Raw genomic sequence first — 27,792 nt, forward strand, 5'->3', positions numbered from 1 at the left:
AACTTGTTTTCTTCCCTTACCTGCTGTCAGACCATACCTACAATGATGATGACGTAAATTGAGGTTTCTTTCCTCATACCTGTATTGAGGGGACTCTTGGTTATGGTCCTCTCTACAACTAAGAAGGAAAAAATAAAGCAAAGACCTGTTAATGATTTTTTTTTTTTTAATCTTCCATTCCCAAAGCTCTACCCTGCCAATGATGCAGGATGAACCATCATTTTGCTCAGTACTGCTACCTCAGCTAAACGAAAATGTGAGTTCTTTAACTTACTCTGTGGGGGAGAGAACATCAGCAATGCCAATGGATGCTAAAGATAACGAAGCATCGTGCATTGGCAGGAAAGATCCTAACGGACAGCACCATGCTGACTTTACATGTATGTCAGGTTTTAGTGGCTTGGGAGCTCTATTGCATGGCAGTCGTGCAGCTGCTTTGCTCAAAGGTGTTGAAGCTATTCTTAAAGACAAGTCTTTGCTTTCCCAGTCAGTTTTAATTACAAGTATATTCTTGATGCAGTAACACGGCAGTTTTCTGAGGGGAATTTAACAATCTTTTCATTATAATTTGATGTCATGGAGCTTGTTAGGGGATTTTTTTGTAATGACTGATGGCTCATAGAACACTCTGAGGAGGAACTAAGTTGACTACATATTTAAATGTTTTTTATGGGGTTAAATACTGTGTTTTGTGATATACTGGGGACTCTTGCTGTATTTAAGATTATAAAAAATAATTTCCAGCTCTAAAAGGCTGTTCAGTCGGACCTTGACAAGTACAAATTAAAGTATTTTAGTGAAAAGATGGAATAAACCTGCAAAAAATCTCATTTCTTTCAGTTCCTGAATAACTAGTTTGATTTCTCAGGGGCTGGAATATGGTTTTTGAGAGAGTTTGACTCCCACCCAGTTTGGCGCTCTAGTACTAAGCAGTTTGGATATTAGTTGCTTTCTGTGGATAACATACCAAACTTAGTGTGTGATGCAGTCAAGTCATTTTAGGATTTTTTGGGGGTAGCTCATACACAGGTAGTTTCAAACCAGCATCTCAGGATTTTTTTTCCAGTGGAGAGCCTTCCTTCTGTTCATGCCGATTCTTTCCTTTTTACTAGTTTTTAATATACGTTCTTGGAATACATACAACCAACAAGATGATGTGTTCCTCCGGACATACGATTTATGGTTATCAATTGACTGACATTCCTAGCAAACCTAGATACTTTTCTGTCCTAATGATTCCCACCCCCCACCCTCCCCCGAGCTAAAGACAATATTGTTTCTAGCTTACGGTTTCTGAAGTGGAGGGGTAGAACTTTGTGTGTGCTCTGGGGAGTCATATTCTGCACTTAAAACAGTATAGCCTCGTTTATAAAATAGGGATAAAAACGTCTAGCCACTTTATAAGGACCTTAAGAGCTAATTAACTTGCACAGGTATTTAAAAAGGCGTATTTCTTTGAGTTTGTTGACTTTGTATGTAAAGGTAAAGTAAAGTCTGTGCGAGGGTCTAACCAACCAAAAACTTGGGTAAAAATAAGCAATTTTTACATTTATGGTTAAGTCTGCATGAAATATAAATACATTTGAAAGCAGCAGCACCAGGGTGAGTAAACATTAGTAAGCCCAGCCATCCTGTCGCTTACCTTAGAATAATTACTGGTCTGCACTTGAAGAACAGATCTCCATGTTGCCAAACTCCACCTTTTTCCTGCCCAGTCTGTACGTGGGAGAGCCTTTATAAGAACCTATTTCCTGTTTCCCAGACAAGGGAGGGGAAAAATGTGTTTTCTCCTTGTTCTGAAAAACAAAAGCCAGGCAGTGACTGCGTACCTACATCGGTGGCCAGCCTGAAGGGGAGCCTGCAAGCGGCCGAAGCCTACAGTGAGCTCCTTCCACCCACCCCTGGCGAAACGGCGCGTGGCTCTGGCAGCCTGGCTCATCGGGATTTCCCCTCGGAGCGTGATACGAGAGACAAACCAGCCCAGAGGTGCTAGAAAGGGCTGGATGTGTGGGTTTTATTATGTCACTTTGACCCAACCTTAGAAGCATTGGAAAAATTGTCAGTATCTGCCCCCTTTCCTTGCAGGATTGCTTCCCAAACCCCGTATTTTCAGTTTCATGGATCAGTTTGTCACAATTATTGAGCTATGAAGAGTGAGTTTTGCAAGGAACAGAGGGCAGAGTGGCAGGGAGGGAACATGTGTTGAAGCCACTCACAGAGTAATTGTAGCCTGTTCCAAGTGCAATGCTAATATCAATTTGTGGGAGCAGTAAAAACGTCCAGGATAAAAAAAAGAACAGAATTATTTTTTTCTTTTGACTTAGAGGGTTATCAGTGTAGGTGTGGCAGTTACGTTTCTCCAAGACCAAGTCTGTTTGTTTAGTTTTTGAGAGCTACTCCGGTTCTGTGCCTCGTTACATGAACAAGAGTAGCTCCAGCCTTTTCCCACCTTAAATTTTGAACATTATTTATATGTGTGCATCCTGATTTAAAATAGTACAAATTGGGACTGCTGTGTTTTAAAGTCAACTCCACTGGTACAGATTACAAAAATAAATTCTACTTTCATAGAGGCAGCTTCAAACATGTTGGAGTTGATGTCTCCTCTCTGTGCTCTCCTTTTGAGAAAAAACTCCGTACTTTTGCTCGCTGTGGGAGAAATTTGTGGTCAGTAATGCAGTACATGATCAATAGCGGCATCTCAGTGCCCACATGCAGGACGAGTAGTAGTGCATCACTGTGTATCGGAGAGGTCTATGAATAAGCACAACAGCTCTCCTAAAAGTGGTTCAAGAACTAAAAGCCAGGTCTTGGGTTTTGCAGAAGGCGGCTGTGGAGTCATCAGTTCCCTTTTCTCTCTTCTGGTCCGGAAAGGAATTGCGGGGTGTGTGTTTGCTGCTTTTGCTCTGTCCATCAGTGCCCACTGACTCTAGTAGTTCTGGAGGGAATTTGGTGGGAGGGAGAGTTTCTTACTGTTCCGGAGAAACTGAGTGGACTGAATACATAAATTGAGCTCTTGACATTTTACATATATTAAGAAAGCTAGATGGGTTAGTAAGTTTTCAACTTCACTGCCGTGATGCTGTCAATAGGAAGAAAGAAGTGTGACTTTCTACTTTTGTATGCGCAGGACAGTTTATCACAATAAATCTGCTCTGTAGCGTGAGTAAGTACGATAATGATGAGGTGGTGTCTGTGTTACAAACTACATTGCAATACAGGTTAAATATTTTCATTGTCATGTCCCTGAAAAATAATTGCAGTGTCTGTTCCCCTGTAAGTACGTATTGGAATATGGCAATGCAATTTCAAAACAGGTCCATCTCCGAGAATCAAAAAAAATTTATAAATAAAGTGTTTCTTTAAGAGCATGCTTCACCTCATCCTTAGGAGAGTAGTTGCCTATTTGCCCAGAATACATACTTCAAGCTTCATACATGCTTCAAGGTTGAGATGCTCAGGCTTAATTTTCTTTATTATTATCACTTAGAGTGATCCCTCAAAGGGTGGTCGGAAAACTGCAAGGCTGGGAGGAGATTATGGTCTTCTGGTAATCTGTGACCGTGGTCCTTGAGCTGATGCGTGAGCTGAACAGCTCTGCTTGGATTGCCCCTCTCCTCTGTCAAGTCAGTTTCCTATTTCTCCAAGTTTTTTCCTGTGTTCTGGAGCACTTCTGACTTCCTACGGCAATGTTTAACACCATGTCCTGGCAGCCTGGAACAACGGAACAAGGAGCTATGCGTAATTTTTCTCTGTATACAGTCTTATCACTCTCATTTATGGGAACTGATGTAGTTACACACATGGTGTAACAGGGGCATTGTTCTTTGCAAGTGCATGTGTGAAGCTGTTAGCACGAGCCTGTTCAACCGTACAGCTCAGCCACTATAGCGGCAAACCTCCCGCGAAAGGGACTTGCCAGCCCTAGCTGGGCTTCTGTTGTTTCTTTTAGACCTCCAGTGACTCTGAATTTGCTTTGTCGTGAGCTGCATCACAGGATTAAACTGACAGAAAACAAACACTATGAAAACGCACAGTTTCCATTTGGTTTGGGCAGGGAGGAGTGAATCGGAATAATCCTCTCTGAAGAAGCTGGCTGATGGAGTGGCTTAGCTGTGTGGCCAAAAGATGCCATCAAAGTATTTCAGAACATTCTAGTGGCATTTTGTGCTGGTAGATGATTAAAGAACACTGTTAGGAGAGGGTTTGATAACCTTTATTTGTTGACTACATAAGCGCTGTTTAAAAACTGGAAATTAAAAAATTTCACTTGCAAGTTCTAGAGTGTCTGAATGTCAGTGTTGTTTCGTTTCTCTATATATGTTCAGCCAATTTTTGAACAACATCGCAGCTTTTCGATAAGCTACTATTTGTATTTGCACAGAGCAGATGAACGTTGCCTTGATGGAAATGCAAGGCTGTTTGTGAAAGGTTACACAAGTAGAACAAATGCCAAGCTGCTGATCCTTCTCGTTGCCAGTCTGTTTTTCTTAAGCAGCAATCTGCCAGTAGCAGTTGCGGTACAAAAGCAGATGCGTACAGTACAGGAGGACAATCTGGCTTCCTTTGTTGCACGGGGAGAGAGCATGGGCTTTCCAGTTTTGTTAGAAGTTGATTATCTGGAATTGGAAATGAGGCAGTAAATGAAGCCCCAAAGAAGGTAAACTGCAGCTTTCACTTTCAGTAGAGGTGTGACACGCTGAAGCCGGGAAATGTCTGCAAGTTCTGACGTGCATAATGGCAATCTGTTAAGCCTTGGGTTTCTCGTCCACCAGGCAACCCAACCATCCTTGAGTATACGGAGCGTGTTAATGCAGAGGGTGAGGGTGGGTCATGTTTTTTAGCGAGTTCAGGTATGGATTGAATATATTTTCTCTGAGTTCTGGATGTTAAAAGTAGCATCGTTAAAGCAAGTCAAAGGATGGTATTGAGGGAGTCAGGGGGCACAACTTATTTTGGGGTCTTTCATTGCTCTCCCCTGAATCTGTTCCTTGTAGAGGATGGGACGAGGCATTTGCTCTTTCTGAGTGTAAGGAGTGAGGATGAGGAAGGCACTGGAGACAACAGGCAGCAAAGTGAATCCGAATGGCTTTTCACAGTAATGGTTGTATTAGCAGATGGTAAGACACACTCATTGAAGTTTTAGGCTGTATCATCTTCCTTGCTCCTTTCTACACAGTCCCTTGGGTCAGGTAATTTAATTGGAATCAATACTGCTTTTTGCTCAAGGGGACTCAAGGATTGCAGTGGAAGCAACGCAGTGGTAGGGAGGTAATTTTATGTGGGAGAGGACACATTTTTGCCATGTGCTCTCCGTTTGTTTCTTAGAAGGTAATCTTGGATGATAGTGCTGTGGCTTTTTCCCCCCATGGTTGTGGGTAAGGAACCGAAGAAAATGGATTACAAGAAAAACAAGCTTTTTTTTTCTCCTTGAGGTTTTTTAATCAAAGGTAGTGCAACCTGTGTGGAATGAAGTGATCATAATTGTTACTAAGCTGATTAAATATTTATAAAACAAGAGCTATATTATATTTATAGCTCTTCTGTCTGAAGAATGTAAGTGAATTGATGGTTTTATAGCTTTTTCTTTCCGTTCTCAAATAATGAGAACTAGTATTCTTTCTGTTGTCTTAAGATGCAAATACTATCTGAATTTCTAAATGTTAGAAACTTAAACGTTTTAACCTTGCAACATTATTAAATGAACGATGGTCCTTAATTTGTTGGGGAATGAAGATCCAGATAGTCTTGTGTGCTTGCTCACCCTTATTAAGGTTGTAAGAATAGCTCTAGATCTTTTGATCAGTTGTGCTTTCATTGTCTTGAGTAGGCACTTGGATCCCATCTAAATTAAAAAGGCTGAAAAGACCTGCAGTATTTAAAGACTGAAGAAAAGATTTCTAATAATGAGGCATAAGGGAAATTTATTTTTTTTAGTTTCTCAGAAGGTCAAGAGGTAAATATAGCATCTAGCTAATGAAGTTAAAAAAAGGAGGGGGTGGAGAAGAAAGCTATAATCTAACAGGATAACAATCATAATTGGAAACATAAATGGATGTTAAATCTAGATGATTTCAAATATTCAAAGGATGCGCGTTTTAACGGTGGATGTGATCAGCCATTGGAACAAAATGCTGAGCAAAATAACATCTTTCTTGTAAGATACACAAGTTAAAACCAGATGCCTTACTGGAAGGTGTGCTTTTGGCTAATTAAGCTTTGGGCTCCCTACAGGGGTGACTAGACGGAAGGCAGACAGGAGCTGAAGGCTGGTTCTGACCCCAGAGCCTACTGCTCTGGTCCCTGCGGTGTGTGTACCTATAGCGTACCTGAGCATCTCTGCTCCGGGAGCTCCTGCTGTGCCCTGCACCTGATAGCCCCCGTGTCCCCATGGGCCCTGGGGGGGCTGTGACAGGGGCAGTTGCCCTGCCGTGGCCACTGTCCTCTGGGCTCCCGAGCAGGAGATGGGCGGCTGCATCACCCCCTGCACGTGCGGTGGCCGTGACTGGTGCAATCCCAGTAGATCAGGCTTTTCAGGGAGGCATGGGTTGGTGCCGTGGTGTACGAACCCAGCGTGCTGCTGGAGGAAACGTGAATCACTTGGTGGAAAAACTGGGCGTTACCTGCGTACGTGTTGTCTCCGCTCCAGATGTCTTCTGGCGTTGGTGGTTGGGGTATGAAGAAGGTTTTTGAGAGTACACCTGCACTGGAAGAAAGTCGAGTGTAGTTATAGGCAAAATGTGGTGTGGTTTTTTTTTTTGTTTGTTTTGGGTTTTTTGTTGGTTTTTCTTGTACCAGTGTAGCTTGTTTTACTTGGGCATTGCCAGGGCCTGGGTGTGGGGTGACGTACACGGCACGTGCAGGGCACAGGTTTTGTAGCAAGTGCTCTGTCTACGGCAGCAGCCACGCTGTGCTAGCGTGCTGTATTTGTGTAGGCAGAATATCTCTTTGGATCAAAAAAAAGCACATGGTTTCATTGTGAAACAATTAAAGAGTATGTAAGCTATGAAAACCATAGTGGGGACGCAACTATTTAGTTTATCTACAAGGTTAAAACAGATGAACTCAACCCCAAGAAGGGGTGTACAATGCTGATTGTACCTACCTGGCAGATCTTGTCTCTGAATTTCAAGCTATGATAAGTGTTGCGTATTTGCCTTGTCTTTTAAAACTACTGTCCTCCACCAAACCATTACCGGTGAAGACAAAGCAAGAGTCATGAGAGGAGGAGGAGCTGTACGTTACCTGTGTGTTGCGAACAGCTGGATCCTTGCCAATTCATTCTCCAGCTGGCTGTTTAAAAGGTAAAGCTTTATCTGGGGAGGCTTGTTTCCTGAAGGACTGAACTGATTCCTCGGACGCTGAAGCATAGTTTCTTGTCCCTTTTCTTTTGGTGTAGGGAGTGAACAGCCTTCCTTTAGCGCTCCCCCTGCCCTAGACCTTCCCCCGTCAGGTATGCAGAAGGGCTTGGGGCTGCGGCGAGCCAGGGGGCATCTCGCTGCTCGGCCCATTGATAGCAGAGCTTCACTTCTCAGCGGCGTTACTTCTGTGTCTGTTCTGTGTTTTGACATGCACCCAAATGGTGAATGGATATGGATATCGACTTCAGCTAGGGGGATTTTTGACAGCTTCTTTATAAGTTTGGTCATAGGGAAAGGCAAGAAAGAAAATACTTCATACGAAAATTGCTAGTCAGCAGGCCTGCAGGCAGTGGTGCTAGCAGTATAGCTGCTGTCAGGTTCCAAATATGCATGAGCACTTGCATATGCAAACAAAGTAATAACGAATTTGTGGAATAACAATATTTTATTACTTTCAGGAAAAGCAATAGCAACATGTTTTGGATGCTGTATTATGAAAAGCAACTGCTGTACTGTTTTATGATAAAAGGATTCTTTTCAAAATTTGCATTTAGTTGCCCATGTATTAATGTAGAGCATGTATTGGGAAGAAAACTCAGATTTGCTCCTACCCTGTAGAGCTAAAATTCCATGCCTTCATCCCCTCTCCTTCCTGGCCCTCTGAGGAAGCTGCATCATATTTATCATGATTCTCAAACAGGTTAAGATCCAGCCTTTTAATTTCCAGTTTAATATAGCACTTGAACGCACCAAATTCTTTCTGAAGCTGATCGGTTCATGTGCGTATCTAATAGCCTGGTTGGATTGGGAAGACTGGAACTGGATCCTTAACGGCGTTTGTACTTTCTTTTAGATTTAGCATGGAGCACATAGGAGAGCAACAGGGAGCAGAATCTGTATTCTGTGTTTTACCATCCTGAAATTAAAACCTGAGTTCTGAAGTATAATCAGAAGCTCAAATAGGGAGTGCAAACCAATATACCAAGGTTAGCTTTTGAGTGCTTGGTTTCTTAGCTGTTCAGTGTCATCTTTTAATGTGACTGCTGCTCAGGTGGGCCCTGCGCTGGCTGATGCTTTGACAGAGGTATGTGCACAAGTAAAATGATGTAAGGCTGCATCTGTTCAGAAGAATTTTGCACGGTTCATACTTCTGAACAACATATGGAAGAGCTTGTAAAGTTTAGATGATATTTTCAGTCATCTGCTATGTTTTGTTCCAGTGCTTCTGGTTCATGTGTGTGAACTAGAAATACATTCTGTTTCTTCTTTTGTCAGATGTGCACCTATCCATTTGATGAGAACGTAAGGAAGAAACTCCTTGATGCCCCTTTTCCGTTGAATTCACATATAGAAGTGAATATTTTACTGAAGCTTTAAGGCTATTTTGGAATCAGCATGCCAGGGTTTTTTATTCCTATTTAATGATCTTGTCTTAGAGAAAATTAAGGCAACTGTGGTAAAGACAAGGGAAGAATAATAGTGAAGAAAGCTGAAGGAGAATTTAATACCTGTTTTGTAACACTAACAAAAATACATTTACTGAAATAAAAAATAACTGTTCCTTTACTAAAGTAAAAACAATGAAAAGATTGGTGTGTGTTTTTGTGGGAAAAAATTTCTAACAAACTAAGAATAGTGGTTAAATGTTTGTCCTCTTAATAGTATCCTAGTCATGATGCAATTCTGAGCAAAATGTACTATAATTATACAGGGAAGTTGCTATTTGCATAGTGGAACACAATGTATCTTCCCTAGTTTCAAATAATTTTTAGAACAGAATGTTGAAAGAGAAAGGCTTACGTACGTTTGCTCGATACATACAGTGTACCTTCAAAGAGCAGAAGTAGCTCCAGATGCAGGATGAATGCATATTCCAATATTCTCTTTCACTTCCCCAATAGGAAGCCTAGAAAAATACAAAAATACATCAGGTAGTGTGTATCACTGAATTTAGATAAAATTTGATATATATATGTTGCTTTAGAGAGGGATTCAATTTCACTTGCACCTCAGAGGTGGTACTGGCAGAGTTGGACTTTGGAGAAGTCTGGAATCATCCTTCCCTTCTCTGTTACCCCGCAGTATTTAGTAATTGTGTCTCCTTGGATCATACTGGATCACCACTTGCCTACCTCTTCATCCTTGCAGTAACGCTGCAACTTCAAGGCCATTTCCTAGCTACAAAGCAATTTTCATCATGCTTTTGGAAAAGATGTCTTTGCCATGCTCATGGTAATGGTATTTCTCAGTAGCTAAGTAGGAATTATCATAGTGTGACATTGTCACCCATTGATCTGAGCCTCAGTACATATTGATATGGATGAAGTCCTGAAAGTGAGTAGTTTAGGAACAATTTGCAATACAATGCATGCAAAACGTAAATAATAGTAACCTTTTTTTCTTTCTTTTTTTTCCTGGCTGTGGATTTGGGGTAAAGACTTATTTAGCAAAGTTCATGCAAACAAGTCTTGGTAGAGATGGAAGGTCCTCCCTTCGATTTCTGCCCAGTACCTCAAGCGTGACTTTCTTGTGCTTGAGAGCAGGCAAGGCTAATTTTCTTATTGCATTACTAAACCATGATAAATGACAATCTTGTCTAACCAGACCAGCAAAGCTCTTCTGTCAGCCAGTGCTTTTCTTTGTTTCATAGTAAGTAAATATCTGTTCAAGACTTGCACTGGACTATGGGGGAAAGGTGTAAATCCAGCTGTAGAACAAATTCTAGGAAAAACGGATGTTTTAAACAAGACAGAATCGGAAAAGCCTTATATACTGCAGCATTACTCAATGACAGATGTGTTTAATAGTGTTTTTAAACCCATATCTCTCTCTCCGTGATTGGCTTAAACTGGGACTCTTCAGTTTTGATTCTACCATTTCTTTTCTTTTTCCTTGATCAGATGAGATTTAGGTTCATAGAAGTTTCCTTCATTTTATGGTGTTTCTCTCTTGAGGTGTAATCCATGATTGCCTCTTAACCAGCTTTTACAGTGGTGCAAGCATGTCACAGTAATAAAAATACTTGTGTCTGATAGTCTAGCTATAATTTGGAAGGCAGTTCTGTCTTAAGTAGACCTTCTCATGACCTGTGTATGCTTCCAGGAGGGGCTTTTTAAAATGATTCAAATATTCTGAGCCTAAAAAGGAAACCTCTGATGGTTTGAGATAATTCAGGTGGTGGTCTTTTATATTATTTTTGTATAGAAAAGTGGTGTTTTCCCTGATTTTTACTCTTTTGGGTGCTGTTTGAGGTGTTCTTTTTTGTTTGGTTTTGGGGTTTTTTTATACTACTAGCATGATTTCACTCAGCAGCTAGCTTAACTTGCTTGTGAACAAGCGTCATTTAGGAACAACGAATGTGATGCAAACCCAACAATCTTTTGTTTACAAGCTTTTTAAATCTACCAGTTCCTTATTGAACTGGACCAGCATGTTAGTGCAGTGCCTGAAAAAAGGGTATGGTAGTCTTAACCTGAAAATGTATTATCTTGCTACTTTTTGTCCAAATCTGTCCAGAATTTGTAGGAGAGGGTTGATTACAAGATCATATGATCACACTGAATTTTGAGAGATGCTTGATTTTATACTGTCAAAGTGTGAGGTTCAGATCGAATGGGTAAGTGAATACACTTAAGCCATTTTCTTTATCAGGAAATCGAAGTATGAAGCCTGGCTATATTTTTGTAACAAGTTTTAGGAAAATTCCAAGCAACGTACTTTTAAGTTAGGTAGTTTTGTGTGGCCATGGCTACGTAAGCGTATATCCCACTGGCAGCGGAGCTCTCACACAGGCAAGATGGGCAAGTGCAGTGAAGACCCAAGACAGTGCTGCTGTGGGAGTATTATGGGTTTCTTGTTTGTAACATCTTGACTATAACCAAGTGTCAAGAATTGGCCTGTAAAATGTCAAGGTTGGTTTCCCCCCCGCCCAGTGTGTCATTTAACAGTCCTTTTTCAGTATGTTAAGTTTTTCAAATGGCTCAAAACGCCTCATCAGCCGGATGTTAGGTTTGGGGATTGCTCAAAGGCAAGATCTCCACTTTCTTGCAGGACTGTTTGAAATGCAGCCACCTAGCTTCAGCAGAGGTGAGTCCCTATGACAAACTACTTGTTGGTGTCTTTCTGGAGCCCTGTGTCCGTCTCCAGTACCTGCCTTTAACATGCACGCTGACCAAACAGGTTTTACTTCAGAGCTGTGGAGTGGCCCCTCCTCTGGGCTGAGCTGCCACCAGCTTTGCAAGGCTGAACCACTGCTGGAAATTTGTTCATCTCCTTCACAAATCTGAACTATTTCAGATTTTAACTTGTGTACTTTATGGCATCGTTTGCGTGGCAAAAGCTGTTATTGGCCTCCCGTCGCTCTGGTCTGTGCTGGGCCTGCAAGGTATTAAGAAGTCAAATCAGCTGGGATGCAGCACGTGTATTTTGAGTTTGTGGAATGCAGACATGCACTGCTCTCTGGGTGTGAACCAAGTTAATTTTGTGACTTCTGGATTTTGTGGTCCTGCTCTTCAGAAGTAGTAGCTAAGGGATCATTCTGTAAGTGCCAGGAATTACAATTAATAGTTTCCCCTTTTTAATCTTACATAATGTAAGCTCTGTGTGTTATATTTCGTCATGCATGCCTGGAGAAAAATCTCCTAGAATAAATTTCACGCTGACTTCATGAATTGTTTTTCCCTCATGCTGTCATCTAAACGTGACATTACCAGATAAAATAATTAGCTATACTGAGATGAAGCCATTCTTAGCACCAAAAAGGAGGGAAACATATTTCCTTAGTGGCTCTTCATCTGCCTGGGAAAACTCTGCAAGTTCACTCCCAGCATCTCCCCTTTTTCCTTCTACGCCTTTCCCACCCAAGGGTAGATAGTCCTGACCAATACCAGTGCTGACACAGATACCCCCCTTTCCTGTGCTGATTACACCTTGGGCGCTCAGCCTGGAGTTTTGTGCCAATTTGCAATTAAGGTTTTGTTTTCCATGCCATATTTACCAAAGTCTGTGAAAACAGTAGTTGTGTTGTAAAACTTACAGGGAGAGTTCTGTATCTATGTAGCAAGTAGCTCTGAGTATGTTAAACAATCCCTAGGGAGAGCTTCTTAGCCAAGTTTTAGAAGTTTTACCTCTTTATGTGGAGCTTGAGGTCCAGCATATTTGGGGGAGGGAAGGAAAAGGAGTCTTTCATTTTAGCTTTTCTGTATGAAATGCGTGTTGCACTGATGCTTCGCTGGAGCACAGCCTAGTTAAACTTCAAAATTAGGGCAAGATAAAAAAGAACCTGAATGGTAAAATGTGAGATGAAATTCTCACTTGTATTATCCCTGGGAAGGAACTAACAGCAGCTGCAATGGTATAAACTAAGCATCTCAGTCTTTACAGTATGCTGTGAGGACCCCATGCAGCCCATCAGCAGGTACTCTGCTTAATAAGACTTCTTCCTCTGGCTTAATCTGCGAGAGGCACGTGCTGAAAGACATCCTTTTGGGCACTCAGAATGATAAATGCATTAGCTTCGCTGGCACATCTTTACTTGTTTGTGTTTTCTCCTTTCCTCCTCCCCCACTGGAAGAAAAAAAGGCATTTCATCCTCTGTGATGTTGCCTGTCACCGGAGCTTCAGTGTCACCTGGAGTTATTCCTAGGCTTTTCTCCAGCAAACTTTGTCTATGCAGAAGACAGTTTTATGAAGGTGATAGATCTGAGCTGTTTATTTGCAAATATTTTCCAGTTTATTGTTCCTTTGTATAGTGGTGCCAAGCATATAGTGTTGCAAGCTAGAAAGAGGAAAGCTCGCTGCCTCCTGAGGCTGTATCATTGTGATGTTTTGCTGTTCTGGAATGAACTATGGAAAAAAAAGTACTGTATGGGGACTGCTTCATCCATCACTGAAATAGGGTGCTATATAATGGTATACAGCACCTTAGTGCAGAAAGCAAAGAACCTTTTCAGTGTGAAGTAGGGGAAACTTTAAGCAGAATACAGTCATCTTGGAACTTGCCTGGGATTCAGAATGATTTTTAAAATCAGAATTACTTTTACAACAGTGCTGACTTTTCAGGGATGCTACAAGTGAGGTCTGAATCTGGTGTTTCTCTCCAACTCCATGTAAGTTCATTAAGTCAGAATCTACTTGCCCCAAACTCGCCTGGAATAGCTGCTGTGGAACCAAGTGTCCCGCCAGTGTGTGTTTTGCAGAGGGCTTCTGCCACTTGATGTGGGCTGACTTGGGAGGACTGCTTAAAATGCAGGTGATAAAAATCAGCTCTGTCCCCTTACATGTCACTTGTCCATGTGGAGTCTGAATGTGACCATCCCCTCCTTTCTCCATAGTTCTCAGGTACTTGTTCAGTGCTGGTGGAGTTGAGCCTCTCCTGCTGAGCTGCTGCTATTGCTGCGTCCTTCAATACGTTCAGGGTCCTCGGCTCCCGTCCACACACACTTCTTGGTGAACCTGGCTTAACTTGACACTTCAAGGGATTTTGGAACAATACCCACAAGCATGCCAGAAATACAGTACCTCTGAGATCATGATTTCTTTGTTTGGTACATACAGCAGCCAGCAGTCACTTTCCTCTTCCTTCTTTTCTTTATTTTTTATACTTGGTGAAGCCTTGGTTCTTCTAATTTTGGTCATCCTTTCCAAAATGATGTAATATACATTCTTTGGAGTTCCTGGTGGAACTGTACTGATATTTTGAGGTATTTTGCTGTTCTTGCTGCAGTCAATTGTTTCTCATGTTATGGATTAGGTGAGAATATAATGTACCATTTTTTTCTCTGCTTATTGCAGAAGAGAACCCCCACGCTACTGATGAAGCTAGAGGTGGTGGTTGCAGGATACTGACTTGTTACCAGAGCTTCCAGTAATGCAGCAAACGTAGGCGCCTTGTCACTTACTAGTGGGCTGCTTTTAAGCTCAATCTTTTATGCACAAACTTTCTGGAATGTGTGTAGCCACTGTTGATAAGGCTTGTATCACAACACCCTTGTGTAGTCAGGAAGCCTGATTTCTCCTGCTGTTATCTCAAGAGTGGAGCTGAAAGTATACCCTTGAAATCTTTTCTTTCCGCCTTCACTACGATCACCTCCAAACTGCTTGCTGACACTGAGGCAACTTTGCCTTCAGCCTGTCTTGTCCCAAATCCATGCCTTTACTGTCTACATGGAGCAAAGCTGCTCATGCCATCTTTGCTGCTCTGCGAGGATGACAAAATGGAGAGCAAATGTAATCTCAGTATAAATGCCGCTTAGAGGCAAGCTAAAGGATAAAACTGTCTCATTGCTGATTTTGAGTGGTTCCAGAGATCTGGGGATGTGCTGTGAGGTAACAGGAAAGAGTACTTGGTTAGATGGTAGCAGGGCACACTGAAGTCAAACAAAAAGTCTAATTAGCTGTCAAAACTGAGATGTGTGTCAGGCAGGGACACACAGTAAGCTTCAGTTTGATTTGAAACAGAACTTTACAATCTGACATTACAAGGGCTCATTTTTATGCATATAAATGCTAAATTGTACCTCAATCAAAATAGTAGTCGTGATTTTTTTTTTTTTTTTCTCCTTGACATTGTTTGCTTGTCTGGGTTGGTATGACTTTCTTTGCCAAATCTCTGGGTACTAGTATACATCCATGTGGTGGCTGCTATACACTTGATTTTTATGGAACCGTAAAAGGGGCACATAAATGTGTAATTAACTGCTGCTTTAACATAATTATAAATACAAAGCATTATTCATGAAATTTATAAGTACCGTTCTTTGGCTTGGTAGTGGGGATCAATGTAGAAACCTTTCCATCAGTGTAATGTAAGCACATACAGTCGCGTGTAGGTGGTGGGAAATGGGGCTCCCCTCTTCCCAGTGCACCATTTCGTGCCCTTACTCTGTGCCACTGGTGCTGTTACTGCTTTGCTGATACGTCTGTAGGACCGATACAAATCATAAAGCTGTTGGCAGGTCCATTCACAGATATTTCTGTTAACGTTTTAGCGGTGATTTCCGTACACAGCTCCGTGAGCTTTCAAAACTGGCTGGTGGGCAGGGGTTGTGCTGGAAGCAGTTTGACACTGCTGAAGCATGCTTGCGCTACGGTCGGATCCAGCAGTTGTTACATGCAGAGGATGTTGAAAAAGCAAGTGAAAAAGAGGCCACCGGTGGATGTAACTAGGCAGGGTGTCAGGTGGCTCAGGCACACCCTTGAGGAAGTGCAGGTACTCATCCTTCAGCATATGCATAGGCAGAGATCGGACCAGTAGCTGTGTTCAACTAAGCATATTGCCTTTAGATCGAGTGCTGCTCTTTCTGGATGCAGCAGCTTTCAAGTAAACTCATTTGTGTTTGCACATGTGCTCTAAATCTTGTTAAAGTGTGAGACTCTGTACTGCAGATGTGTTTTAAATTACTTATGTTGATGCCATATATATAAAGCGCGTGTACTTAAGTTGTGCTTCCTATAATAACTTTGTTTCATTTTTTTATTATTTTGGAGCATTTAAAATTGACTTTGAGAGGCTGGGTTTTCCCACAACTTGCATAAAATCCAGTACTGCAGGTAAACTGTAGCATGCAGTTGATCCAGAAAGGGGATATTGCTGGACGGGAGGAAAAGCGATAGGTGGAAGAAAGGCTGGAAAGGGGGCTGCGGAGACATGTGGTTGAGGAAAGGGAAAGGAAGGGGCTGGTTTGATGGAGAAGCTAACAGAACGGAGAAGTGGGTCATTTATCTGGGTCAAGGTAAAAAGATAGCAGGTTTAAAAATTTTATTTCAGTTGATCTATTAGTTTTAACAGCAGAGCGTCAGTTGCAAACCTGTGTGAGACCACTGAAGCTCCGTCTCTGAAGCGTGAATGCTTAGCTGTGAGAGTCATGGAGAGGCCAGCTTTCCTAACACAACTGTAACACCACAGAGCTGTATTTATTTTGGTTTGACCCCTGGATTTTTCTTTAATTTACTTTGGATAGACAGACTTTTATTAAAACTTAAGCTGCTTTATATCACAGGCTTGTTGTTTTTAGGGTGGTTTTTTTTAACAAACAAAATTCTCTCTGTGCAGATTTCACTGGTGAACGAAGTGAGGGCAACTGTTCAGCTTGGCAGGTGTCCTTTCTCCATTTGCCAGGACTTGCTGTTTAATGTTTCTGTGACAAGTCACTGTTACTTCGGGAAAAGATTGAGCAAGCATCAGCTTTTTCAAGGGTAGGATAATCTTCTGCACGAAGCGCCAGGCCGTGGAGTGGAAAGCTGAGCTGTGTTCAGCTGCAGGCTTCCTGTGTGCTATCAGTGAAGTCATTAAAACTCCATCTGAAGTGGATTGCTTGGAGAGTGGGAATAAAAATACTTCCCGCTTCACAAGGGTGTGGATGCCTGGCTTGGACATGCAAGTAAAAGTGTGTAACTGGCAAACGCTGCTGCCCGTGTGGGCGCTCTGGGACTGAGCGGCAAGCGCGCTGTTCCTCCAGGTTGGGTGACGTGGCTGCAGTTTCTTGGGTTTGTGCAAACAGTGGTCACATTCCCACCCACTTTGGACAAGTGATGTTGTGTTGGTGACAGCAGCAATGATGTGATTTGTGCTAGGTTTGATTCGACAGTGTCGGTTTTCTGTTCACTGGGGAAGATTGCCCGTTCAGTAGACAAACTGGAGTGCTTGGCTGGGGAACTGCCCCATCCAGCCGCAGCCAGTGTCGCAGGTGTACGTAAAATGGCAAAACCACTGTGTTCTCTGAGATGTCACACATCGGGTTTTGGCGTGTCGGAAGAAGCGATGTCCTCGGGGCTTTGTGTTCCGGGTCACGTTATGCCACACTAGTCACATTTTTTGCCACGGCTTGGCTCTAAATGCTCCAGCAGCGAGCTGTGGGCACAGCTGCCTGCCCAGAAGGTGTGTGTGGAGCTGTGGTTACATGCCATGGCTGAGGAAGGAGCTGGATGTTGAGCATCTTTCTAAGGTCTGTTAGGAAAACTGACGGCAAAGTGGTTTCTCTGTGTAACACTTGCTGGTGTGTCACCGCAGGCCTTGCGTCTGGGGGTGCTGCTTGGTCACTCGGCCTCTGAGGGCCATTACCAGGTGCCTGCTCTTAGCTCTGGCCATAACGGCAAGGTGGCTCTTGCTGTTCGCGATTTTACTCTTCTTCACCCTCGCGGTTTGAGCTACGAGGCCTCGGTGCCGCTGCCGGGCTGGCGCTGGCGGGGCAGAGCCGCGTTCCTGGCAGTACGCACCCAGCCCGGCGCCAGGGCGAGCCCCGGCAGCGCTGCCCGGCCCTGCGCACAGAAGCCTCGTTATTCCCGTGTCTTGCCCACAAAAGCCTCGTTATTCCCGTTTCTCACCGGGCGCCCGGCGTGGCCCGGTACAGGTGGGGCCGGTGCTGCCGCGCTGCTCTGGGGCCGCCGCAGGCCGGAGGGGGCAGCGCCGGCTCGGGGGCCTCGGGGCCGGGTGCCGGCACCCCCGGCAGCGCCGTCCGAGCGGTGCCCCGCCGGGGGGAGCGGGCTGCGGGCTGCGGCCCCCGCCGCGGCCTCCGCGGGCCCAGTGGGGCAGCGCCAGGCGGGGCGGCCCGGCGGGAGGAGCCGCGGCGGAGGGGCCGGGCCGGGCGGCGGGGCAGAGCCCGCCCCGAGCGGCGGAGGGGCCGGGCCGGGCCGGGCGGCGGGGCAGAGCCCGCCCCGAGCGTCGGAGGGGCCGGGCCGGGCCGGGCGGCGGGGCAGAGCCCGCCCCGAGCGGCCGAGCAGAGTCCGGGCCGAGCCGTGCCCACCGGCGGCCCGGCGTTTCCCCCGCTCCGCGCCGCTCCGCGCTCGTCCCGCCGTACCATGGTCGGGGATCAGTGCAGCCTCCCCGCGGAACGGCCCGTCCTCGCCCCGAGTCCCAAACCGGGATTAAGCTGCAAAATGGTCCTGCAGGCGGTGGGCAAAGTGCTGCGGTAAGGGGCGGGCGGGCTGCGCCGCGGCGCGGCCCCTCACGGCCGGGGGGAGCCGCCGTGGGCGGGGGGAGCCGCGGGAGCCGCGCGGAGCACGGGGGCTGCCCCTGACGCTGCGGGCCGTGTCCGCGCTCCCTGAAAAAGGAGTTTTCAGGACGCGAGAAGGCGGCGGGGGTGCTGGCTTTCCCGAGTAAAGAGCCTGGCCGAGACGCTACATGTGCTTTGGCACGTTTTCTGCAGCAATGTCGGAAGATGAGGGGAAAAAATTGCTCGTGTAGCTGAGGAGGGCTGGTGTGAAGGCTGAGGCGTGCTCGGCTGCGGGGGCCGAAGCCAGGCTCTTTGGCAGAGGACGTGCAGTAATTTGATTCGGAGCAGTTCTGACCCGTTCTGCTTCGCAGGGGAAAACATCGCCACAAATACTAGGACTAGCAGCCTTGCTCTTCGACAACTGCAGCTTTTTATTTCGGTTGCGTTGAGAATACTTCTCGGGGATCTGTGGAGAACGCCAGCACTGCTCCAGAAAGGAGCCTTGTTGCTCCAGCGTAACTTTATTTGGCAAGCTGTCGTTTGTCCCGGTTTCCTGCGCTCTGTTGCCAATTGTTAAATGTTTGTCAACAGAAACATTATCCCTCTTCCTCTGTTGACTCACCCGCTCCTCTCCTCAAGCCAGTCTGGGGGAGCCCTTATGAAACGTTCTGGTCACAAAGCGGCTGAGCCCTGGCTGTGAATCAGCCCAGGGGGCTTGCTCAGAGCTGCCTAGAGTTGCTCTTAGAAAGTGCTGTATTGCAGTACTTTTGGGGTTTTTTTTAACCCTCCCCCCCCCAAAAAAAATAAAATTATTTTCCTGTGGAAAACATTAGTTTGAGGAATTCAGGATTCTTCAGCTTTTTAATAAGTCTAATGGCCCTTCTTTGCATTTTTGGGGGGTGGTGTGTCTCTAATTCAATATGGTGTTACACAGCTGGTCATATCATAAAATCCTTTGGCCAGCGGCTTGCTATTCATGCTGTGAACCTTTTGAAGTTTTTGGTAGCTGTTCTGTTGGCAGCACTCCCAGATGTAAATAGATGGGTGCCTCGGTGGGGAAGAATTGCCAAACCTTTTGTTCAGCATCTATGGCAGTTTATTTTAAAGCATAGGTAACTTCCTGTGACTTAGCAGCGAAACATACATTTTTATGATTTGCTTGGTACACGTTTTTTTAAAAAGTATAAGTTAACTCTGTTCTTTCTCCTCCAACTGGATTACATGCAGAAACTGTGCATAATTTTATTTACTTTTTCCCCCCCGAGGTTTATTTTCTACATATGCTATAAGACTGTTGTGAAAGCAGGAAAAAGTTATCGTACGTGAAATATTTTGGGCTTTGGAATTAATGGTATAACTGTATTTTGCTAATCTGTTATCGGAAGGGAGTGACTACTATTTTCTAGGAGAGGGTTTTTTTAATGTGTCTTTTCGTTCTAGGTTATCTCCTTTTGCACCCAGTTAGAAATGTGAAGTCAAAAACTTACTTTAGATGCCAGACTGGTTCTCTTATTTCTCTTCTTGAATACACATCAGATGCCTTATCTGACCTTATGTCTGTTGCTTCATTTTGCTGTGTTTAAGTTTTTGTTCTAGAAAACATAAGCTTATCCTATTCTGCAAAGAGCTTAGGCAGCATAACAGCACATGTAGTAGCTAGGACTAGTATTTAATCATTCTATGATTATAGGAGCCTTGGTAAATACTAAGTCCAGTCAGAGTTTCCTCATTGCAGAAACTCGGTGTTAGTGCTTCAGAAACTGTAAGCCTGGTGACTGTGAAAGAAGAAACCGTGTGAGACCTTGTTTAGGCAAAAAATGGTGGCTTATTGGTGACAGCTGTGGTGCGATTTCTTTGAACATACAGACATCCAACAGCAGAGCTTTGTCTGCTTCATTGTTGGTAGAGAAGAGCAGGGGGCTTAAAGATTTGGTTGAATGCTGAGGGGTAACGCCAGCCTGAGAGAGTGACCAGCTCGCTCGTTAGTGCTTATGTTGTAGTCATGTGAAGTTAAATGAGATGAAGCCCATGTTACTGTAATGGTTTGCCATCTACTTCGGAGTAAGTGTAGGGCAAAGCCTATCGAATACCACTGTCGAGCCTGGCCACCTGAAACGCTGCTGATGGAGTCTTCTGTGGTCTGTACAGAAGATGAAGGAATATTAAACTTCAGGGGAATTGATACTAAACTTTGAAGTAATTTTCCTTCTCCTGACCAGCCCTACACATGGCTCGGGGATGAGATCAAAGGATATCTTTCTTGTGCGTAGCCTGGCGTTATGAAAAGCCTACTGCATTTTAGACTTTTTTTTCTCAGGCATGACTGGGAACTGTCGTCACCACCGTTCCCTCCCAGCCCTCCACAGGCTGCCAAGGACTTGTAGACATTCACAATGGACAAGGGATTGAGTGTCCGTCTTCTCCCTAAAGTGCCCTCAGTTTCTGTCTCTCTCCTGGGCGTGAATTATAAAGCTCAGTTGTTCCAGTGTGTACTTAATCAGTATGTCTTTCCTCCATAGCAAACTTTTACATTATTTATGTGAGTTGTGTGTGCTTATAACTCACTGTCTCGAAGCTTTTCACATGCATGTTGTTTTCATTAGTTAGTAGGTCCAAGTCCTTCTAGCTGCTGGGTGCCAAATAGTGTCTGTGTCACACTAGGAATAACAGCTGCCAAAGGAAAAATCAGTAAGGGGGAGGAAACCAGGAGGAAAGTGTGAGCAAGTAAAAAGGCTTCACAAGAAGAAGCAACTCTGAGAACCTGAGTTGAGTTTAAAAGAGCGTGGGGAAAGACAGCTGAACCAGAAAGGAGGGAAAAATGTAACAAAAGCAACAGATGTGCTCTCAGCCTTTCTAATTAATTTTTTATGAAAGCTACTGTTAGGTTTATTACTCTTTCAAAGTATTAGTGATTCAGCTGTGAAGAACTCTGGAGATGCTTGTATCTTTCGTCATATGGGTTAGTAAACTGTGTTTAACACTTCAGGGATGGGACCAAGACTATACACTTGTAATGATTAAAAAAATTAAAATACCATTAGAAAAGTGTCATCTCACCTTTAAAATTAATCATGGCACTGCTGAGATGAAGTTATGTATATTCCTTAGCATAGTGTTTAATTAGGGCTTTCGTTTCACTTCAGATGTTTTTGAAATACGTTAATCTCATTTTTCTCCTCTCCTGTAATGAATTGTGTAATTATTTAGCCCGTGGTTAGGGAGGGGAAAAAACCAAAATGGATGCAGTTTTTTCTGGGTTTTATTGTTTTTGTTTTTCTACAAGTTGGTGGCTCTGGAGGGGTAGAAGGGGAAAAAAACCCCAATGTAAAAACTTGAAATACTATTCTACTTTTCAGTATTAATTGTTCAAGTTTTTTGTGGAGCAGCTGACTACTGTTAGGTTCCTTGCAGAGGTGTGCTTTTTACTGGCCTCAAGCAGCGCAAGTGGAAGACGCGGGTACACAGGGCATCTCCCCTCTTTGGTCCCAGCGGGTAACCGAGCTGGCCGTCAGCATTACTCAGACCTGCGTGCTGGTGAGTTGAGGACACAGTGTTCGCTGCTGGTGCCAGTGCCTGAGTCCCGGTTCAGGTGCTCACCTGCAGCTCTGAACTGCAGCACATTTGCTGCATCGTGGCGCTTCAGGTCCTGCGCAGGTGATTTTCGGAAATCCCTCATGCAGCTTTGTGTAGTCAGTGTGTTTGCTTTTCAGTCTCCAGTGAAACTGAGTCCCTCTGGGACAGCTGACTAATAATCTCTGATAAGGTGTCAGGAACGAGGAATGATGCCAGCTACAGAGTTGCGATGCCATTGTGTGGTGACTTCTGATAAAGTACGCTGCGGTTTATATGTATGCATAGTCCAGGGTGAGTGTGGGAATAGGTAACTTGGAACTCCTCTGCCTCCAAAGAGTTCCCTTCTTGCAGCAATGTGCAAGGATTGACTTGGATACCAACCAAAACTTGAAACAAGCCATCCCACTCCTTTTGGGTAGGTGTGCCATTGGCATTACTAACAAAGTGGAATTTTTACAGGTGCTTTTCAAGAGTGTAGTAATGTCTTCAGTGATAGTGTGATAAAGATTGCTTCAGTCAGATACATCAGCAGGTTTGTGTTGGCATCTTGGATGGTGCTGTGCATTTTTACATCCAGCACGTACAAATTTTTGAAAAATCAAATTCCTTATCTATTTCTCAGATAATTCATAGCAAGATCAGAAAGAAACCAGGTTAATTTTGACATTAGATTCTATTTTTTAATTGATCATGCGAAGTAGTCTTAAACGTGTTCATGAAACAGGATGTAGGTAGGTGGAAGCAGGGCGTGTTTGATGTGGCTGCCTCTTCTCCACTGCCTTGACTCTCGTTGCTGAAGATAGCTGCTGTCTGTGATGCTTGTGTGTATTGACAGGACTAAAGCAAATATTTTAAAAAAATCAATCTTGTTATATCCTAATTTAGGTAGAAACATTTTTCAATTATTTAGTCCATTCTGCAGTATTAGAAAGTAATTAGGAAGAGCCTTGTTTATCATTAGCTCATCTGGTTAATGCAGAAGCCCAGGGACAGGCAGAAGGGGAGGGAGGGCAGTGTGCACGGAAGGGGCTTACGGGCAAAATGCTTTTCAGAACCACGCCAGCTATTCTTATCCTGTTCTTTTTCTTTCTTCCTCCCACAACTTTCCATGTACCAAAATAGTTAAAAAATGTTCACGGGTCAGGGCAACTGACATCACTGATTGTCGTGCTGCCTCTTGGTGAACATTTCTGTAATGGGAGCCAATTCCTTGTTCAGTGAGAGCCTTTCAGCACCCGGCTACGGGGGAAGGACCAGGAGGACCAATGACGCTATGGGGCAGTAACGTCTTGTGCTTTGGCAAGGTGTGACCAGGCCAGAGGGGCTTTCTGGTAGCTCTTCTGTGTGTATGAAAGCACAGGTGTGCTTGTGGAGCTGGTTCTTTGACACAAATGTCCTGTCCTCAGGACAGAGCAGGTTGCGCTGATGGCAGGCGTGTGTGGCATTGCCAGCTTGGTGTGGACCCATGCGACTGGGACATGCCCTCCGGAGAAGCGGCTCTCCCTGCTGGTCCGGTGAGCTGGGCATCCTCCGTGTCTTTGGGATAGTAGTCTGTCTGTTCCCTCATATTTGCTGCAGGAGTGTCATGACCCTGGTGCATCTATGAAAGTTGGTGAGCAGCGTACGTTGTATTAAGTTAATGAAGAAGTCTGTGTCTGTCCTCAGAGGGATTTACAACATTGAGCTGTATTTTGGTTACATGTTCTACATCCTGTGAAGCAATAGCCAGAGGGAGAGGACTGCTACAATTTTTCTGTGTGTTGAAATAACCCTGTAAGGTATCTCCAGAGCTAGTATAGGAAGGGCACCTGCCTGAGGTTTAACAGCATCTCCCTCTGTTTTAGGGGTAAAAGTATGTTTCTTTTTTTCTGAAGATTCCTCCTGGACACTTTAAGAATATATTTGACTGTAATCTGAAACTTGTGAAATTATTCACCTTCCTTTTATCTAGTTTCCTTGGTATGCAACTGTTTTCATCTGCGCAAAGTATGAGCGTGCAACGTTCATCCTTCTGGCACAGACTGCAATTCCTGGTTTGTCTCTTTGCCACCTGGGTTGTAATAGCCCATGTTTCTGGTGCTGCTCTTTATGGAGAAAGTATCTGTATCTCAAGCTGTCTGTGCACGCCAAGTTCTTTACGAAATAAGTTTGTAAGAGGAAAAAGAATAATCCTCTGTAGAAGAGCTTTCCTGTACTATTCTGAGGACCTTTGCTGAAGAGGTGTGGTGTTAGGAATGTGGTCTCCCACCAGTTGCTCTGTCTCTAAGATGGCTAAGACAAAATTGATCCATTCCCCTATCATACATCTTTCTCTGACTACACCAAAGCAGAGTTTGATAGAAGTGTTCTTTTGTTGAGGAGTATTTTCTAATCCTTTTTCTTAATCCCTGATGCTGTGGGGCTCACAGAATCTTAACTAAGACTTTAGCAAATTGCTGTTAAAGAAGATGAGATGTTGCTTTTCTTTTAAGAGCTGCCAGCACGTAGTCTCTGGAAAGAGAAGAGCAAGAGCATGGGATGCACGGATTAACCCTTTCTTCCAGCTTTCTGAAGAAAAAACCCCCGCTTTTGGAGTTAATGGAGTCCATTAACACTGGAGTTAGGCTGGTTGAGCTTGTCAGAAAACGCTGCTCTGTTAATTTTCCAAGTTAATTTGTCTGATCCTGAAATGAGTTTAGAAAGGCTTTTGCTCAGACAGCAGGAACTGCTGGTAGCAGATGCTCCCCAGGTGAAAGGAACATTGTGGAAGCCTGCGTAATTCCTTTTATTTTTAAAAAAGGAAGCATCAGCAGCGAGTGCAGCTGTCCTCAGAAAGGCAGGCAGTGACAGAACATTGAAACTCTTAGGACAGCTTAATATCAGGATAAAAAATTATCCCGGCATACCATACAAAGTACATGGAGTTAATGAAGAAAGGTTTGGGCTTCTTCATGTTGACTTAGAAAAACTCAAATGCTAGGAGAGTTGACATGAGGTGCACCTTGGTAACTCCACTCGCACTCCAGGCACTTGCCCAGATCTGCTTTTCAGTCCAATGTGACCACAACTCCCAGATTCAGAACACCAAAACCTTACAGGGGTAAGTGCTGACAATCAGCAGGCTGCATTTGGCACGGCAGGGGAAAGGAAACTGATAAATGAGATTTTGCTGATTCTTCTTTCTACAAAGTCCTCAGTTTTGATGTGACTCGTTTCTTCAGACCAAACTTGTGCAGGGAAAAGGTAAAGCTGAGGTCTTCAGACCATCATCTGTGTGAGACAGAAACTGTATTCTGTTTCAGCTGAAATACTGATTTTTCTGTTGTTTTTCAGCATATAAAGCATTCTTTCATGTCCAGATACATCATTCAAATACATCACGTTTTAAATCCACACAACTAACTTAGCAGATTAGTTAGCTCGACTACTAAGTGATTTCAGTTAAGCTTTTTGAGGAGGATTCCTATTGATCTTTGAAGTAGAGACTTCAATATTGAGAAGTGGATCACCCAACAGTGATAGTGAGCTACTCCCAGCGACTTCTTCACTGGTTAGGGACCATCTTTCGTTTCTTCACAGTGAAGCTACTAGTGCAGCTACGCGTGAGCAGCACGGTTTCGTCTCTGCAGAACCAGTACGGACTGTGGGTCACTGCCAGGAGTTGAAACGGGGCTTCTCCGGCGAGCAATGCTGGCTGGCTTTGAAGAGCAGTAGCGGCAGGTCACAACCACCTGGTGTTCTGAGTCACGATGTCAGGCTGCAGAAGCTCGTGTGAAAGCATCCCTTCATCTGGCGTCCGGGCAAAGAATCTTAGATGTTGGTCTCTGCTTGTATGAAGTGATTAATTGCAAATCCACATGAACAGTTGAAGATACCGCTTGTCATGTGCACCAGCAGCCAAGGGAATCAAACAAATTCAGTATGCAACTGTGCATCTGATTTTAATATTTATTTTTGAAAATTACTAGTTTTCCTTAGCCCATTTCTTGGCCATGCTTTCAGCATTTCATTAGAAGGAATGAATTTGTGTTCCAGCAAGCCCTTGGAGGTAACGCTACAAGTTTTGAATGTATCTGTGGGTTTGGTTTCTTCTGTTTGCTAATGGATCAGTATGCATCTGTAAAGGTGCTTCTGCTTAAGCTTTCTGGTCTCTCTTGGTATATCCTGAAAAGTTATAAATTAGGGTTGGGATTCACTGCTGTCTAACAAGCTAATTAACAGTGGCTGATTTAACTGTACCAGTAATTAAGCTGTAATTCACCCTACTATTTTTTTCAACCAGTGATTCAAGTATTCTTTACTTTGGCCCATTATTCCATGGAGTTTGTATCTTAAAATAGATTTTTCTTCCTCTGTTGTAAAGAAAGCAAAACTTTAATGCATGATTTTGTAGGAAATACTGAAACAGCTGTGTGATACTGATGACAAAACTGAACAGAGCGCACTGCATCATTCTGCCACAAAGTTAATTTTTAAGCTACATGGTTAGAGTAGTGAATGTTTTGTACATATAATTTTTAATGAAAGTTACATAATTAAGATAATGCTTTGATTCCTTTTACCATCAACTCTTTCTTGCTCTGCGAGGAGACACAAATTATGCTTTCTAACTATGGGTTTCAGGTTTTTAGTTTAACAAGACGGTTCATATTAACACCAAAAGGTACTTACATCACAGGATCTGATCGAAGGCATGCCAGGAGAGGGGGGATTTCCCTGAACTAACTTTGGTTTACATTAAAGCCAAAATGTCAGCAAAAGAAAACAAAATCCTTTTTTGATATTCAGAGCTGCTGTTGAGAGAGAACTGACCTCGACCCATGGTCATTTCTAGTAAATAAATATCGTTCCCAATTAAAGTGCTGCAGTTCATAAAGTGCAAGAGATGAGTTTGTGGAGCTTGATACAGTGGATGAAAATTTCAGGCGGGGCTGCTTCTTCACACTGGTATTTCTTTGCCCAACCTGTTCAATAACTAATGACTGGGTAGGTAATTAATTCCTCACAGCTGTGTGTCTCACTGCAACAAGATGCACATGTGTGTGCTAGTACAACTGCTTCAAAAGTGAGTTTACAGGTGCAGGCATGTGGAATTGCTTATGAATATAGTGAAAACAGCTTAGTTTTTTCCCATGCTATATAACTTATTTGAGTTTACTGAAGCTCCTACAAAAAAGCTAAGCTGTTTGAAGTAGCTATTTTGTTACCGGTTCTTATGTATGCTCTCAGTTGTGGTGTGCTCTAGCACTCTTCTGTCCTATTAAACCACATTTTTTTAGGTGTAAACCAGACAGTGTTTACGTGAAGGATTCAGCTGTTGAAGTCCCACCTTTGAAAACATTACCTATATGTAATCGTACGGTAGGCAGAACTGTAGTAGCAATGCCAAACAAAAATAACTAACTTATCCTTCCAACGCAAGACACTTTTTGTGCCTAAATAGTTGCAATTTGCCTGGTCCTGCGGGAAGTGCAAAAGACAGTCCTTTAGTGTTCCTCACCTCTGGGGAGCCAAGGAGAGAGACAACAACTAGGACTGAGCTCAGCTGCAAGCTGGCATGTTGCACCATGTTGAAAAATATTTATCTATTGAGAGCACAGGCTCTGGGAGTGAGTATTCTCATTAACTCTTTGGGGAATGTCATGCAGTCTGTATTGCCTTTTTCCAGACTGCACAGTATAATTATAAAATGTATTTGTAAACGTTTTTATAGACTTTCAAAAGTTGAGAATTGTAAAATTCAGATAACAAGCAGATCAGATGTTATGTACCTGTCTTCCCAAACGTAGTGTGCGGGTAAGGCGGTGAGCTTGGCCTGCATATCTGACATACTTTATTGCGGGTTTTCTTGAGGCTACAGTAGTACTTACAACTAGTTAGTATTGTTAGAGGAATTTTTTTGTTTTACAGAGAGAGCTTGTAAGGCAAAAAAGGCAGTGAGGAAACTA

The 27,792-nt window shown here is 43.7% G+C and overlaps 1 protein-coding gene across 7 annotated transcripts in view; it reads left to right on the forward strand.

Moving 5' to 3' along the window:
• Positions 1-27,792, forward strand: part of MOB2 (MOB kinase activator 2) — a 116,438-nt gene that overhangs the window by 64,978 nt on the left and 23,668 nt on the right. The window contains exon 1 of one of the 7 annotated variants that reach the window (XM_055813813.1): positions 18,062-18,268. The exons of the other annotated variants lie outside the window; for them this stretch is intronic. Within the exon in view, the coding sequence (XP_055669788.1) occupies positions 18,159-18,268 (110 nt within the window). The 5' untranslated portion in view covers positions 18,062-18,158. Of the gene's footprint in view, positions 1-18,061; positions 18,269-27,792 lie in introns of those variants that run through there. 7 annotated transcript variants of the gene reach the window in all.

This window comes from Falco peregrinus, chromosome 9 (assembly GCF_023634155.1).
Source record: "Falco peregrinus isolate bFalPer1 chromosome 9, bFalPer1.pri, whole genome shotgun sequence".
Lineage (NCBI taxonomy): Eukaryota > Metazoa > Chordata > Aves > Falconiformes > Falconidae > Falco > Falco peregrinus.